The 16,571-nt window shown below is 60.8% G+C and overlaps 1 protein-coding gene and 1 long non-coding RNA gene across 2 annotated transcripts in view; one reads left to right on the plus strand and one right to left on the minus strand.

Annotated features, from left to right (window-relative positions):
- POU2F2 (POU class 2 homeobox 2) overlaps positions 1-13,194 on the plus strand; it is a gene marked incomplete at its 5' end in the record, with an annotated part of 30,672 nt that extends 17,478 nt beyond the window's left edge. Inside the window, 5 exons of the mRNA XM_084613678.1 lie at positions 5,174-5,350; positions 8,287-8,365; positions 9,835-10,006; positions 10,285-10,358; positions 12,011-13,194. Of these exons, the coding sequence (XP_084469804.1) occupies positions 5,174-5,350; positions 8,287-8,365; positions 9,835-10,006; positions 10,285-10,358; positions 12,011-12,354 (846 nt within the window). The 3' untranslated portion in view covers positions 12,355-13,194. The remainder of the gene's footprint in view (positions 1-5,173; positions 5,351-8,286; positions 8,366-9,834; positions 10,007-10,284; positions 10,359-12,010) is intronic.
- Positions 5,138-9,600, minus strand: LOC311512466. The gene is made up of 3 exons (XR_014709466.1): positions 9,504-9,600; positions 8,466-8,913; positions 5,138-5,253 (listed from the first exon to the last, which is right to left on the minus strand). It is a non-coding gene; the product is annotated as an uncharacterized lncRNA (long non-coding RNA).
- Positions 13,195-16,571: the final 3,377 nt, after the last annotated feature.

The raw sequence follows: 16,571 nt of genomic DNA on the forward strand, positions 1-16,571 counted from the left end.
GCCACAGTGATAGCAGCTCAGGTCACGTTGGTCCCCTCGAGCGGGTCGGAGGGGCCCGACGCCAGGCGTTCCCCGTGGGAGGGGGTTCTCCCTATTTCCCCGCTGGGAGGCCCCCTGGTGACTCTCTCTCTGCATCGGGGGGGGCCTGTTCTTTTGGGACTCCCCCCGGCTACCCCCTGACCGACTGTTCACAAACTCGTCGGCCAGCTGCCCTGCGTGCTGGGGGTTCTCGAGCTTTTTGTCCACCAGCCACAGCCTCAGGTCGGACGGGCACTGATCACACAGCTGCTCCAGTACGATTAGGTCCAGCAGGTCCTCTTTAGCTCGGGCCCCAGCTGTCCACTTGCGGGCATACCCCTGCATCCGGTTGGCCAGTTGTAGGTAGGTGACCTCAGGCGTTTTACGCTGACTCCGGAACCTTCTCCGGTACATCTCGGGGGTCAGCCCAAACTCACGGAGCAGGGCCTGTTTGAACAGTTCATAGTCCCCTGCCTCCGCCCCTGTCATCCGGCTGTACACCTCCACGGCTTTGGGGTCCAGTAAGGGGGTGAGGAACTGGAGCCTGTCTGCAGGGTCAACCCTGTGCAGCTCACAGGCATTCTCAAAGGCCGTCAGGAAGCTATCCATGTCCTCCCCCTCCTTCCGCTGGGCCAGGAAGCACTTATCAAAGCTCCTTGCAGTCTTGGGTCCCCCCGCACTCACCGCAGCCGGGGCCCCACTGCTCCTCAGCCTGGCCAGCTCCAGTTCATGCTGCCTTTGTTTCTCCTTCTCCTGACGCTCCCTCTCCTTCTCCTCCTGCTCATGTTGACGTTGTTTTTCATGATCCTCCAGCTCCCTCATTTTCATCTCCCCCTCCCATTCCAGCCGCCTCCGCTCCAGGGATGGGGAGCTCCGCCGGGAGGATCCCCTGCTGGGTGCCGGGGTCAGGGTGCCCTCGGTATTCGCTGGGCTTCCCCCAACCCCTCCCCCGGACATAGGTAGGAAGGGTCTCGGGATGTCCTCAGCAGCAGTCTGACCCCTCCCAGCCCGGTCAGGCCCCAGGGCCCACGCTGCGTCCCCCGGGCAGCTTCCCTCAGGGACAGGGATCGGGTCATCCAAGCGATCCCTCTCCTCCAGCTGGGCAATCAGCTGTTCCTTGGTGGACCTCCCGATGCGCAGCCCCCTCTGCCTGCACAGCTCCACCAGGTCGCTCTTAAGGCGTTTAGCGTACATCTCCCTGCTGGCCACTCGCAGGCCGGGCAGCTTCCCACGGTTTCCAGGAAAAGCCCCTCGTGTGCCAGTCCTTCTTGAGGTCACCGACTCTTTGCCAGGGTCGAGCTGCAGACTCCTCCGCCCCTGGGACCGCTCGCTGCAATCCCCTGGGGGACCCTGTTACTGCAAAAGTCTTTCTCTCTGGTCACACATTCCCAGGGGTTAACCGCCCCCCGAAACCGTCTCTCTCTGAATCTTCAGCACGCCTGGTCCCCGTCAATTCCCCTTCGTTTTACTGCTCCCCAGGCACTTACTGCAGGAAGCGCCGTTCACGGGGTGCAGTAGATCCCACCGCTGCCACCAGTTGTCACGGAGTGTGGGGGAGTCCAGGCCCTGCACCCCTCTTCCTGGGATCCACTGAGACTCTCAGCCAGCCAGTAAAACAGAAGGTTTATTGGACAACAGGAACAGTCCCAAACAGAGCTTGTGGGTACAACCAGGACCCCTCAATCACGTCCTTCTGGGGGAGCAGGGAGCTTAGACCCCAGCCCTGGGGTTCCCTGTGTTCCTCCACCCAGCCCCAAACTGAAAAACTAAACCCACCCAGCAGGTTCCCTGCTGCAGCCTCTGTTCACATTCCTGGGCAGAGGTGTCATCTCCCCCTCCTGGCTCAGGTGACAGGCTCTCAGGTCTCCCATCCCCAGGGCACATTCCCAGGTCAACACTCCCCCCTCCCTGCTGAGTCACATCGTCACAGGCCCTGGCTAGGTTCTCCCTGGCCGGACCCAGGAGCTCAGCGAGCCGTTCCCAGAAAGTCAGGCCATGCTCCACCACTGATTCTCCATCGGGGGAGCCTTCCCCTCCCATCCGTCCCCCACCAAGCCCAGGGGACCCTTCACTGCCCTCCCATATAGTAGCTGCAAGGCAGAGACCCCTCTGGGTTCCTGGGGCACCTCCAGGTACGTGGACAGCAGATGGGGTAAATACTTGTCTCCGTCCTGCGGGTGCCACTCCACGGAAGTCTTCAGCACCGTCGGCAGGGTCCATTAAATCTCTAACCCCACCAGCCCGTTGGACTGAGGGGGATACGCCCAGCCCAAGTGGGCCGGACCCTACACTTCTCCCACAGGCACTGGAGTGGGGCTGACACAACATTGGACCCCTGGTCTGTAAGGACCTCCCGGGGGAACCCCCCTCGGCTGACGCCCCTCTGCGGCAGTGTCTGCCTCGGTGCAGGTCAAGGCCGCTGCCTCGGGGTAGCGGGTGGCGAAATCTACCTCCAGCAGAATGTATTTCTTCCCTGCCCGGGTCGCCCTGCTGTGGGGCCCCCCGAGGTCTATGGTCAGCGTCTGGAAAGGCTCCCAAAGCTGCTTTCCCCTTGTCCCGGGCCTTCCCCGCCCTCTAGCAGGGGTCACAGGACCGGCAGTACTGCCGGCCAGCATCAAGGACTCCGGGCCACTACAGGTTCTGCCGCGGGGGGCACCGTGGGCCAGGTACAGGAGCCGGCAGCGGCAGTTCTGGGGGACCACCAGCTGCCTCCTGATTCCCCACGGTTCAGATTTTCCTCAGGGGCCCTTTCCCAGTACCAGATCCCTTCTCGCCCAGGGATTTTTCCCTGCAGTCCTGCCCGGGGCCTTGCAACATGGGGGCCCACAGGGCCCTCAGCTTCTCCGAGGAGGGACCCTCCTGCTGCTCGGTCTGGAATTCAGCTGATGGATTTGAGGACCCAGTCCTTGTTGTCTGTGCCTCAGTTTCCCCACCTCAGGACAAAGCCTCAGTCTCAGCTCTCTTAAGCCCTGTCCCCAGTACTCACTGTCCCCGTCCCCCACCCCCAGTCCCCTGGCCACCCCCATCCCCTGTTGTCGTCCCCACACCCCATTTGAGATTCCAGCTCCTGCTGGGTGGATCCCTGGTGCCAGGCCGAGCGGCCTGCCCTGACTCCAGCCACAGGCAATGTCCAGGACGCCGTCTGGCCAGGTCTCCAAACCATCTCTGCAGGTAGCTGATCCTGAACCCCAACTTCTTTGGGGCCTCCTTAGGCCCACCATTTCACTCCATGTCTCAGCCAGCCCCAAACTGAAACTATCTCCAGCCCCTCCTTCTCTGTTCCTTTGTTCTCCAGCCCTTTAGCTCTCACCTTGCAGGGGGGAAGGGCCCAGGCCATCAGCGGCCAGGAAACAGGGTGTTGGCCATTCTCTGTGTCCAGACCCCTGCACACATCTGCCCTCTAGGGCTCTGCAACGATCATACACCCTTATCCCCACCCCCTAGATACTTAAGAACTGCCTAGGGGAAACTGAGGCACCCCCACACTATTCAGAGGAAACATTAAGAACAGTCCCACTTCGTCACAACCCCCCAGTATGACAACCCATCTCGGGGGTGCACTCCCTGCGGGGTTAGGCCCTGGGCCTCACCACCTCCTGGGACCGCACCTCTGAGCCCCCAGCAGCCGTTGCTCTGCCGGGGGCCCCTCAGGGAGTCCCCTCGCTCTGGGCCCCCGGGGCCCCCACCCCCAGAGGGCGCAGCGCCCCCCGATCTCTAGCTGCAGGGACTCCCCGTCAGCGTCACACAGGAGGGTTATTGAAGGTCTGGACCCAGCCCGGGCAGTTCTCGGGGCCCTGGGGCCTGGCCAGTCTCAGCCCCGGCCAGCTGGGTCTGTCCCCGTCCCCATGGGCTGCGGCTGCTCCTTGTCCCCAGCCCAGCGAAGGCCCCTAAATCCCCTCCCCCACCAGCCCCTCCTCTGTCCTTTGTCTTCGGTCCCAGGTGAAGAGGTCACTGGGCCCCTCCCTCCTCAGCCCATTGTTCCCCCTGAGCCAGAACCGGCTGGCTCCCAAGCTGGGCTGGGTCTCCTGCTCACCAGTCGCTGGGTCCCCCATCTCCAGGCCAGTGCCTGGGGTCCCGGCTGCCAGTTGAGGTCACACTTGGGTCTGTGCAGCACACAGGGAAACGGGGGCATACGCAGTGTTAATGCAAACCATTAAGAAAATCCCCCACTTCCGTCCCACGGTGAGGTGAGAAATTTTGCAGATGATACAAAATGACTCAAGGTAGTTAAGACCCAGGCAGCCGGCGAAGAGCTACGAAAGGATCTCTCAAAAGTGGTGCACCTTGGCAAACGTAGTCCCAGCTACACATATACAATGATGGGGTCTAACTTCGCTGTTACCACTCACGGAAGAGATCTGGGCGTTGCTGTGGAGAGTTCCCTGAAAACATCCATGTGCAGCGGCCGTCAAAAAAGCGAACAGAACGCTGGGACTCATTAAGAAAGGGAGAGATAATGAGACAGAAAATATCATGTTGCCTCCATGGGACGCCCACACCTTGAACACTGCGTGCGGATGCGGTCGCCCCATCTCAAAAAAGATGCATTGGATTGGAAAAGGTTCAGAAAAGGGCAACAAAAATGATGAGGGGGATGGAAGGGCTGCCATGTGAGGAGAGATGAGTAAGACTGGGCCCTTTCAGCTCGGAGAAAAGACGACGAAGGGGGGATATGACAGAGGTCTATACAATCATGACCGGTGTGGAGACAGTCAATGAGGAAGTGTTATTTACTCCTTCTCAGAACACAAGAACGAGGGGTCACCCAATGAAATGAATAGGCAGCAGGTTTAAAACAGACAAAAGGCAGTATTTCGTCACCCAACGCACCGTCAACCTGTGGAACTCCTTGCTGGGGGATGGTGTGAAGGCCAAGACACTAACAGGGTTCAAGAAGGAAGTAGATAAGTTCATGGGGGCCAGGGCCAGCAGCGGCTGTTAGCCAGGTTGGGCAGGGATGGTGTCCCCAGCCTCTGTGTGCCAGGAGCTGGCAATGGGCGACAGGGCATGGATCGGTGGGCGATTCCCGGGTCTGGTCATTCCCTCGGGCACACCCGGCACGGGCCGCTGTGGGCAGACAGGACACGGGGCTGGATGGACCTTTGCTCTGACCCACCCGGCCACTCTTCTGTTCCTCCTATGTCGCGGCCCCCAGAACCAGAAGCCTACCTCAGAGGAGATCCTGCTGATCGCGGAGCAGCTGAACATGGAGAAGGAGGTGATCCGGGTCTGGTTCTGCAACCGCCGCCAGAAGGAGAAACGCATCAACCCCTGCAGCAGCACCCCCATGCTGCCCGCCCAGGGCAAGCCCCCCGGGTACGGCCCCCACATGGTACGTACCGACCCCTCCCCCGGGTACAGCCCCCCCGCATGGTAGGTACTGACCCCCCCGGGTACGGCCCCCACATGGTATGTACCGACCCCTCCCCCGGGTACGGCCCCCCCCGCATGGTACGTACCGACCCCTCCCCCGGGTACGGCCCCCCCGCATGGTATGTACTGACCCCCCCGGGTACGGCCCCCACATGGTACGTACTGACGACTCCCCCCGGATATGGTCCCTACATGGTACGTACCAACCCCTCCCCCGGGTACGGCCCCCCCCGCATGGTACGTACCGACCCCTCCCCTGGGTACAGCCCCCCCGCATGGTATGTACTGACCCCCCCGGGTACGGCCCCCACATGGTACGTACCGACCCCTCCCCCGGGTACGGCCCCCCCGCATGGTACGTACCGACCCCTCCCCCGGGTACGGCCCCCCCGCATGGTACGTACTGACCCCTCCCCCGGATAGGGCCCCCCCACATGGTACGTACCGACCCCTCACCTGGGTACGGCCCCCCCACATGGTACATACCGACTCCTCCCCCCGGGTAGGGCCCCCGCATGGTACGTACCAACCCCTCCCCCAGGTACGGCCCCCCCGCATGATACATACCCACCCCTCCCCCTGGGTACGGTCCCCCCACATGGTACGTACTGCCCCCTCCCCCAGGTACAGCCCCCCCCGCATGGTACATACCGACCCCTCCCCCAGGTACGGCCCCCCCACATGGTACGTACCAACCCCCCCCTGGGTACGGCTCCCACATGGTACATACCGACCCCTCACCTGGGTACGGCCCCCCCGCATGGTACTTACCGACCCCTCCCCCCGGGTACGGCCCCTCCACATGGTACGTACCAACCCCTCCCCCAGGTACGGCCCCCCCGCATGGTACATACCGACCCCTCCCCCAGGTACGGCCCCCCCCAACATGGTACATACCAACCCCTCCCCCCGGGTACGGCCCCTCCACATGGTACGTACTGACCCCTCCCCCCGGGTACGGCCCCTCCACATGGTACGTACCGACCCCTCCCCCAGGTACAGCCCCCCCGCATGGTACATACCGACCCCTCCCCCAGGTACGGCCCCCCCCAACATGGTACATACCAACCCCTCCCCCCGGGTACGGCCCCTCCACATGGTACGTACTGACCCCTCCCCCAGGTACAGCCCCCCCGCATGGTACATACCGACCTCTCCCCCAGGTATGGCCCCCCCCAACATGGTACGTACTGACCCCTCCCCCGGGTATGGCCCCCCCCACATGGTACATACCAACCCCCCCGGGTAGGGCCCCTGCATGGTACGTACCGACCCCTCCCCCAGGTACGGCCCCCCCCCCACATGGTACCTAAGGACACCCTTGGTACAGCCTCCACATGGTACGTACCGACACCCCGGGTACGGCCCCCACATAGTTTGTACCGAGCCCCCCGGTATGGCCCCCACATGGTACATATCGACCCCCCCCCCGGGTACAGCCCCACATGGTACATACCGACCCCCCCGGGTACGGCCCCCGCCTGGTACATACCGACCCCCCCGGGTACGGCCCCCACATGGTACATACCGACCCCCCCGGGTACGGCCCCCGCCTGGTACATACCGACCCCCCCGGGTACGGCCCCCACATGGTACATACCGACCCCCCCGGGTACGGCCCCCGCCTGGTACATACCGACCCCCCCGGGTACGGCCCCCACATGGTACATACCGACCCCCCCGGGTACGGCCCCCGCCTGGTACATACTGACCCCCCCGGGTACGGCCCCACATGGTACATACCGACCCCCCTGGGTACGGCCCCCATATGGTACCTACTGACACCCCCCCATAGGGTATGTACCGACCCCCCCCGGGTATGGCCCCCGCCTGGTACATACCGACCCCCCCGGGTACGGCCCCCACATGGTACATACCGACCCCCCCGGGTACGGCCCCCGCCTGGTACATACTGACCCCCCCGGGTACGGCCCCACATGGTACATACCGACCCCCCCGGGTACGGCCCCCATATGGTACCTACTGACACCCCCCCATAGGGTATGTACCGACCCCCCCCGGGTATGGCCCCCGCCTGGTACATACCGACCCCCCCGGGTACGGCCCCCACATGGTACCTACTGACACCCCCCCATAGGGTATGTACCGACCCCCCCCGGGTATGGCCCCCGCCTGGTACATACCGACCCCCCCCGGGTATGGCCCCCGCCTGGTACATACCGACCCCCCCGGGTACGGCCCCCATATGGTACCTACTGACACCCCCCCATAGGGTATGTACCGACCCCCCCCGGGTATGGCCCCCGCCTGGTACATACCGACCCCCCCGGGTACGGCCCCCGCCTGGTACATACCGACCCCCCCGGGTACGGCCCCCACATGGTACCTACTGACACCCCCCCATAGGGTATGTACCGACCCCCCCCGGGTATGGCCCCCGCCTGGTACATACCGACCCCCCCGGGTACGGCCCCCGCCTGGTACCTACTGACACCCCCCCATAGGGTATGTACCGACCCCCCCCGGGTATGGCCCCCGCCTGGTACATACCGACCCCCCCGGGTACGGCCCCCGCCTGGTACATACCGACCCCCCCGGGTACGGCCCCCACATGGTACCTACTGACACCCCCCCATAGGGTATGTACCGACCCCCCCCGGGTATGGCCCTCACACTGTACGTACCCCCCACAGACCCCATATAGTACGTACCCCCCATGGTCCTATCCCCGCATGGTATGAGCTACCCTCTCTGTAAAGCCCCCGGATGGTGTGACCCCCCCACCCTGGTACGTACCCCCGCCCATCCCCCCATGGTGCGAACCCCCCCGCCCAGCCCTCCCGTGGTACGTACCGACCCTGCACGTGGGGGAGAGCCCCCCCAGAGCTGGGCGCCTCGCAGCCCCTGACCCCGGCTCTCCCTCTCTCTGCCCAGGTGACGAGCCCCGGCCCCGGCCCCGGCCCCGGCGGGAGCCTCCCGCTCTCCCAGGCTTCCGGCAGCCTGAGCACAACAGGTGCGTCCTGCCCCCGCGTTCCCGCGCGGCCCCGGGACCGGCCGGGGAGCCGGGTTAGCCCGCGAGGAGGCCGCTGGCCCTCAGGGCCCAAGCCACGGACCTGGGCCTCAGCTTCCGTGGGCTAGAGCCCCCTTCCTCAGGTGCCCGGAGCGGAGCTTCAGTAGGGAGAGCAGGCTCCCCGGGACCCTGAGCCGCGAGCGAGACTCAGCGACGTCGTGGGCTCGTCCCGTAGCGGTCCCCGGGGGGCCCAGCGAAGCGGGAGTGGCGGGAGGGAAGCGGTTTGCACTTCGTGTCGGGGCCCAGCCGCTCCCAGGCTTTACTCAGGCCGCATGGGATGGTGCCCAGGTCGCACACGGGGCCCGGTTCTGCAGCCTCTCCTTGGAGTCCGGCTCTGAGGTTTCGTTGTCGAAGAATTGCCGATCGGTCATGGAGCGCCCGGGGGGGAGTGCTCTCCGGCTGGTTTTTGGCTGTTATCGTTCTTGACGTCTGATTTACGCCCATTTGTCCAGTCAGCAGAGTGAGACTGAGGCACTTTATTTACGTAGGACCTACAGAAACGGGACCTGGTCAGTGCGGGGAGGCTGAGCCAGCGAGGCTCCCTGTTTACCTAGGACCTGCACAAACTGGGCCTGCCAAGAGGGCCTAGGTTGAACGAGTACTTGGAGGCCTGTGTCACCATAGGCTGGGCGGGGGGCGGGAACTTGTTGGCCCGAGGGCCACATCGGGGTTCGAAATTGTATGGAGGGCCAGGTAGGGAAGGCTGTGACCCCCAAACAGCCTGGCCCCCACCCCCTCCTACTTCCTGCCCCCCTCCAAACTCCCAACCCATCCAATCCCCCCCGCTCCTTGTCCCCTGACCGCCCCCTCCCGGGATCCCCTGCCCCTAACCGCCCCCCCAGGACCCAACCCGCATCCAACCCCGCCTGCTCCCTGTCCCCTGACTGCCCCGACCCCTATCCACACCCCTGCCCCCTGACAGGCCACCCGGGACTTCCATGCCTATCAACAACCCCGTTTCCTGTCTCCTGACCACTCCCCCGCCCCAGAGCCTCCGCTGCATCCAACCCCCCCCACTCCTGGTCCCCTGACTGCCCCCCGGGACCTCCTGCCGCAAGCCCCCCGCTCCCCGCCCCCTTACCATGCCGCTCAGTGCACCAGGACTGGCCGCCGCGCAGTCTAGAGCACCGGGGCAGGCAGGCGGCCCAGGGCTGTGGGGAGGGGGCACAGCAGGGGGGGCCGGGAGCTCAAGGGCTGGGCAGGACGGTCCCGCGGGCCGGATATGGCCTGCGGGCCATACTTTGCCCACCTCTGACATACCTAAACTCAGCTAAGGCGTGGGTGGGCGGGTACGGGGGTGAGGCAGCCCAAGGCGCTGTGTTTGCATAGGGCCTATGCAAACAAGGCCGGTGGGGATGAGCCGCTCCCCCTCCTGATCTCCGCCCCCGTCCGCCCCCACTTCTCTCTTGCAGTGACTACCTTGTCCTCGGCGGTCAGCTCCCTGACCCCCAGCCGGACGGGGGCGGGCGGGGGGCCCCCCGCCATCAATTCCGCCACGCCCCCCCCCACCAACAGCACCAACCCCAGCCCCCAGAGCAGCAGCCACTCGGCCATCGGCCTGTCCGGCCTGAATCCCAGCACGGGGTAAGCGGTGGGGGGCCGTGACAGGGACTGAAGGGGGTGGGAGGAACGACACTGCCCCAGGGTGGCATGGTAACTCCCCCTCTAAGGGGGAAGGTGCTTCCGGTGCCATGGGGGGGTGGCACCCTCGCCAAGGGGCCTGCAGCTAGGGCGGGTGGTGTGCGCGCCTCTAACCGATGATGTGGGGTGCTTGTGCCCCCCTGGCCATGGAGGGCCAGTGCCATGGGACGGTGTTGGGGGGTTTCCCCGGCTTAACCTGCTGCGTCTGGTTTGATTTTCAGAAGCACAGTACTAGGGGTGAACGCGGGGTTAAACCCAGGGCTAATGGCCACCAACCCGCTGGCCACCATCCAAGGTTCGTGGCACGAGCAGGCATGCCGCCATCTGCTCTGCCGGCCGGCCAGGGTGGACGTGCCTGGGCGTGTGCGAGGGTGTGAGTGTGAGTGTGGGGGCTCAGGAGCATATCTGGAGCCAGGTCTGTCTGGGGGGGAACAAGTGTGACAGGGCAGGTGTGAGTGTGAGCTGAAACCCTGCCTTTGTGAGTGTGCAAGGAATCCCAGGAGAGCAGAGATCTGGGAGGTGTGTGTATCAGGAGTATGTGTGCGGGGAGGGAAGATGTGTGCAGAGATCCATGTGTGCATTTGAGCATTTGGAGTGTGCGTGCGGGGAGGGCGGACGTGTGCAGAGATCCGTGTGTGTGTGAGGACCGGGAGTGTGCGTGCGGGGAGGGCGGACGTGTGCAGAGATCCGTGTGTGTGTGAGGCTCGGGAGTGTGCGTGCGGGGAGGGCGGACGTGTGCAGAGATCCGTGTGTGTGTGAGGACCGGGAGTGTGCGTGCGGGGCGGGCGGACGTGTGCAGAGATCCGTGTGTGTGTGAGGCTCGGGAGTGTGCGTATGGGGAGGGCGGACGTGTGCAGAGATCCGTGTGTGTGTGAGGCTTGGGAGTGTGCGTGCGGGGCGGGCGGATGTGTGCAGAGATCCGTGTGTGTGTGAGGACCGGGAGTGTGCGTGCGGGGAGGGCGGACGTGTGCAGAGATCCGTGTGTGTGTGAGGACCGGGAGTGTGCGTGCGGGGAGGGCGGACGTGTGCAGAGATCCGTGTGTGTGTGAGGCTCGGGAGTGTGCGTGCGGGGAGGGCGGACGTGTGCAGAGATCCGTGTGTGTGTGAGGACCGGGAGTGTGCGTGCGGGGAGGGCGGACGTGTGCAGAGATCCGTGTGTGTGTGAGGACCGGGAGTGTGCGTGTGGGGACTGTGGCTGGGGGCCAGATGTGTGTGTCGTCCTGGCAGTTGAGCGTGCAAGGAGTGTGTGAGGCCGGCCGGTGGCACCCCAGACACCCCCACCTGCTCATTCAGTCTGGGCCCCCCTCATCCCATCCATGGCCTATAGCCGGTGCCATAGTGCCCAGTAACCACCCATCCCATCCACTCACTAACCGCCCCTCGCACACTGTGTCTGTTCTGTGTCGCACACGCTGGCCCGCTAGGGGCGCCGGCCCCGTCCGGCCCGGAGCGGGGGCTCACTGGTTGGGGTGCAGGGTGAGGAATGTGACGCCGAGCCTTTCCCCGCTCCGATCCGGCCCCAGGGGCTGGCTGGCTCAGGGGGGCAGGGAATGGGACACGGCGCCTTTCCCCTCTCGGGAGTGCCAACCCCAGGGCAGGGGGGATGGCTGGTTGGGGGGCAGAGTGAGGAATGGGGCACGGGGCCTTTCCCGTCTCGGGGGCGCCGGCTCCCAGCTGGCCCCAGGGCGGGGGACCGGCTGCCTCAGGGGGCAGGGGATGGGGCACGGGGCCTTTCCCGTCTCGGGGGCGCCGGCTGGCAGCTGGCCCCGGGGCGGGGGACCGGCTGCCTCAGGGGGCAGGGGATGGGGCACGGGGCCTTTCCCGTCTCGGGGGCGCCGGCTGGCAGCTGGCCCCGGGGCGGGGGGCCGGCTGGCTCAGGGGGCGGGGGATGGGGCCGTTCTCCTCCCGGGGGGGCCCTCTCCAGCTAACCTGCCACTCTCTCCGTAGCACTGGCCAGTGGTGGAGCCCTGCCCATTACCAGTCTTGACGCCAGCGGTAGCTTGGTCCTGGGCACTACGGCCAGCACCCCGGGGAGCCAGAGCATTGTCACCTCGCCGCTCTTCCTGAACCACGCGGGGCTGCCCCTGCTGAGCGCCACCCCGGGGGGGGTGGGGCTGGTCTCGGCCGCCGTGGCCGCCTCCCTGTCCAGCAAATCCCCCAGCCTCACCTCGTCCTCCTCCTCCTCCTCCTCCTCCACCTGCTCCTCTTGCAGCTCCTCCAGCGAGGCGGCTGGGCCGCCCCCAGGCCACGCCGGGCCGGCAGCCCCTGAGCCGGACAGCAAGACGGAGTGAGGGGCGGCCGGGCGCTGCCCGCCGGTGCCGCAGAAGGAGGGAAGGCGGCAAGAGATGAGTGATAGCAAAACAAAACTGTCAGCAGCAGCCAAATGAAAAAATCAACCAAAAATAACCCAAAGCAGCCGAACCAAGGGACAAGAGACGGAGAAACCAAAAACGAATTCCCCCGGCATTGGCGACTCGTGGACGTGCTTTGAATTTCTTATTCCCTCCGACACACTCCCAAGAAACAGTCCCAGCCGCAGTCTGTCATGGGACCTGCTGCTTTCCCCAGAGCCCTGGCTCCTGGGGTCACGACGCTGGAGCAGAGTTGGAGCTTTCCTCGAGGAAGCAAGGGGGGAAAAAAACGAATCTGCAGCTCCGATGCGCCCGGGTGAAAATCTTGCCGCTCGTGACCCTGAAGGCGCCGAAAGCAGAAGGCAAAGAACCCAGAGTGGATTGCGGTTTTTGTTTTTGTTTCATTTGAAATCTGGTGATTTTCAATGGCAATCTCGCCTTTTATTTACCGTTCATTGAAAGTGGGGGGCTGTCCAGATGGGTGACCTGAGTCACTCTTCGGCCAGCAGATTTGGTTTTTGGAATTCCTTTTATTTGATTTTTCTCTGAGTGTTTATTGGACATTTTTTGGGGGGAAACATAAGGAAAAAACAGGTGGGCTTTTTTTGATTGCACAGGAAGAAGAAATAGGGGAAATAATATAAAAAAAAATCTCACACCAAAAAATCCCAACCCATGACCAGTCCTAGCTTCGCCCAAAGGCTTTTTACAAACTTTTCTAACCTCTGTGTCCAGTCGAATGTCTTTTGAAACCTTTTATTTATTATTAATTGATTTTTATTTGCCATCTGGGAAGGGGGCTAGCGGGGGACGGGTGGGAGACTCTTTTCATGTCAGAATCACGCTCTTAACAAACTCTCTTTTGCTTTTGCTTTGATAAATCTCTATTTTTTCAATTTGCTTTTATTTTTGTAAAGAACTAACCAGGCGGGAAGGTGACTTTTCTGTAGCGCTCGGGAAGACGTTTCCGAAGGGCTTTTTGGATCTGCCTGCCGCATTTGTGAGAGCCGGATCTGCATGGGGACGCGGTGCTTCAGTTTAACCGAACTGCCCCGGTCTGCACAGACTTCCCCGCGGGGTTCTGCTTTTCCAGATCAGACAGGGAGCTGCAGGCTGGTGAAAACACCTGGTAGTGAGAGACTTCAGGAGCTTCTCAGAAAGGAGCTGGGGAGGTGACGTGATCACAGCACCTAAGTGCTTTCATGGGGAGAAAATCTTAACCTAGCGGAGAAAGGCAGAGCAAGAACCAAATTAAAGGCAGACAAATTCCAATAAGGCCCAGTGATTAGCAGTGCGAGGGATTAACCATTGGGGCGGACACCCCTGGGTGGTGGGGGCTACTCCATCGCAGATCCAGCCTGCATGCCTTTCCGAGAGGCAGCTGTTGGAGCCGAGGGAATCAACGACCCTGTGTCGCTTGGCGGGAGTCCTCGCGTGACTCTGCCGTGTGTCCGCGGTGCAGCTTCAAGCTGCTCTGCATCTAGCGAAACCAAGATTAGCCTGATTGAGCATCCAATGGGGCTTTGCAGCCATCTGGCTAAATCGCTTTAAACTCACCCCCCTGCTTAAACCGCTGCACGGTCTTCATGCAGATGCCCGGCTCCCAACCTGGCAAAGACTCTGGCGGGTGGTGACGCTTCCACGCTTTGCGTAGATCCGGCGCTGTCAACGGGGCTACTCAAAGTGCTGCAAGCCACTCACGGCCTCAGCACTTTGCAGGACTGGGGCCTCGTCTCTCAGAATAGCCGTGAGCCTTGACCCCTCCCAGGCAGGCAGCAATGAAGCGGAGATTTTTTTTAACGGATGAAACTATTATTTGCTCATTTAATTTTTTCTACCAGTCGTTTTCCATTCCGTGTTTTCGGTTTTCAGTTCAGCGCGGGTATCTCTGGGGTTATTTTTCTGAAGCCGAGGAAGGACATATAACGGTTTATTCTTATTTTTATATCTACGTTCTGAAAAAGAATCATATTCCAGTGCCTGACTAAAAAAAGACAAGCAAAGAAAAACGGGAATTTCAGCTTTCTTTACATTTTCCAAAAGAAACCAAAAAATCGCTGGATCTATGTACAGAAAAGCAACGGCATGAAGACTTTTGCTCTCACCGCAGTGACTCGGGATGCGAGAAAAAACTTGGAACCAAAAAAATTCATAATGAAGTGAACCAAGAAAACGCAAATACAAAACCTTGAATTGAAGAAGAAAGGATTCTAAACAATGGACCCAAAGGGGCATGTCGACTGTTTCTGACTAGACTGATGGCCTGACGCTCTTTCTCTGTCTTGAAAAAAATACCTCATGGACGTTGCGTCAAGAAGTGCTGGTTTATGTGACAAAAGGACCAAATAAACCAAATCACCAGAATGGGAAAGGGGCTAACGGAGAGTCCTGAGCGCCCTTCCCCATGGTCGGAAAAGCTTTAAAAACCGGCTTCTTGAAACGCTGACATATTGTTTGGTTTTTTTAAAACACAAAGTCAACTTTTTCTTTGGAGTGTTTTTTTTAGTTGGATTAATTTTCGTGCGTGATTGTTTTGTTTTGTTTTTTCAACGTCTGCGAACCAAAGTCTTGCTCCTTTCAGAGAAGGAAGTTAGCCATGAGAAAACGCCATCCGGCAACTAAAGAACAGAATGGAAAAGTTAAAAAAAAACATTGAAAACAAACAAACCTTTCTTTAAAGGGAAAAAAAGAATCTTGACCTCATTTTAGCTCCTGCTTTTCGCGGTGTTCATAGAGTTCAGGTGGGTTTGAGACAACACAAAATGAACATACTGTGAAACTTTGCTTTACAAAGAAACTGACTGAAACACCTAGGTTTAAACACAGAAAATACCAAAAAACCCCAACAACAACCAAACAAAAAGACCAGACTTGAAACCGCTGTTTTTTCACCCTGTAAGGTGCGTGAGGGAAGAGAGCCAGCCCCCGGAGCTGCAGTTCTCACCTCGATGGGAGAGGAACGGCGTTTGGGGTGGCTGGTTTCTCCCGGATGTGCTGCCCGAACGCGTTTTCTAGGTGGAATGTAACTGTTTTAGTGAACTCTCTTCTTTCTTTCTTTCTTTTGGGAAAATTTTTGGTTTCAGGGGTGGGGGGAGAGGGAATGCTTCCCTTTTTTTTATAGAGAGAAATTCTATGTTCTGCTTTATCGCTTCTTACTGTATATATAAAAAAAACAACAAAAACAAAAAAACAAACAAAAAAACAAAACAAAAAAACCCAAACGCAAAAAGTTTGAGATGACAAAAAAAACCCAAAAAACCAAAAATTGTTTTAAAAAAAAAGGATTTTAGACCAAAAATGACCCTATCTCCAGGAGCGGAACAGGGAGTGCTGGGCACTCGGCATTGGCGGGGGGCAACCTCAAAACCTAATGGGGAAGAGGAGTGAAAGAGGGCAAGTGGGATGGCTGTCATGAGGGACGGGGCAGGGGGCCATGGGATTTCTACAGTGTCTGTGAGTCTGTCCATGGCTAACCCGAGCCATGGGGTATACCCTCCACTGGGACTGCATTTCATAGGGGGTCTAGTGTTTTAGAGCAGGGGAACTGGGAGCCAGGACTCCTGGATTCTTTTCCCAGCTCTGGGAGGGGAGTGGAGTCTGATGCATTAGAACAGGTGGCTGGAAGCCAGGACGCCTGGGTTCTCTCCCCGGCTCTCCCACTGTCTCCCTGCGAGATGATGATGGTTGCCAGAGATTGTCTGGGTATGTGATGGGAGGCTCATGAATCCCTATGAAATGCATCCGTGGCCCCCCCATTTCCCCTGGGCCAGCCCCCCAATGCCCCTCCCCAGAGGCGGGGTTGAGAATAAGTATCCAAACAAGCTTTAAACTACAGCTGTGAAACCAAATATTTACGTACACACCTCCGTGCTAGCAACCCAGTCAGGACTGGGGGGCAGCAGGGAGCGGCTGGGCTGGGGATCCCCTCCTCCCCACGGTGCCGTGAAACCCACCGCGAGGTTCTCTGGAGATAGCCTGCCATATACCTCATCTACTTTAAAGATAAACCAAATAGAAATGCTTTATTAGGGTGCGTGCCGGACGGGTGAGGGGAGCGGCGACCTCTCCCATTGTCCCGCAGAGCCCCCAGGAGCAACCCTCCATTTCCTTTCCTTCGTGGGTTTTCCTTTTTGTTTGGGGCAGGGGTGCGGGCGCAA

This window comes from Lepidochelys olivacea, assembly GCF_965140295.1.
Source record: "Lepidochelys olivacea isolate rLepOli2 genome assembly, chromosome: 24".
NCBI classification, from domain to species: domain Eukaryota; kingdom Metazoa; phylum Chordata; order Testudines; family Cheloniidae; genus Lepidochelys; species Lepidochelys olivacea.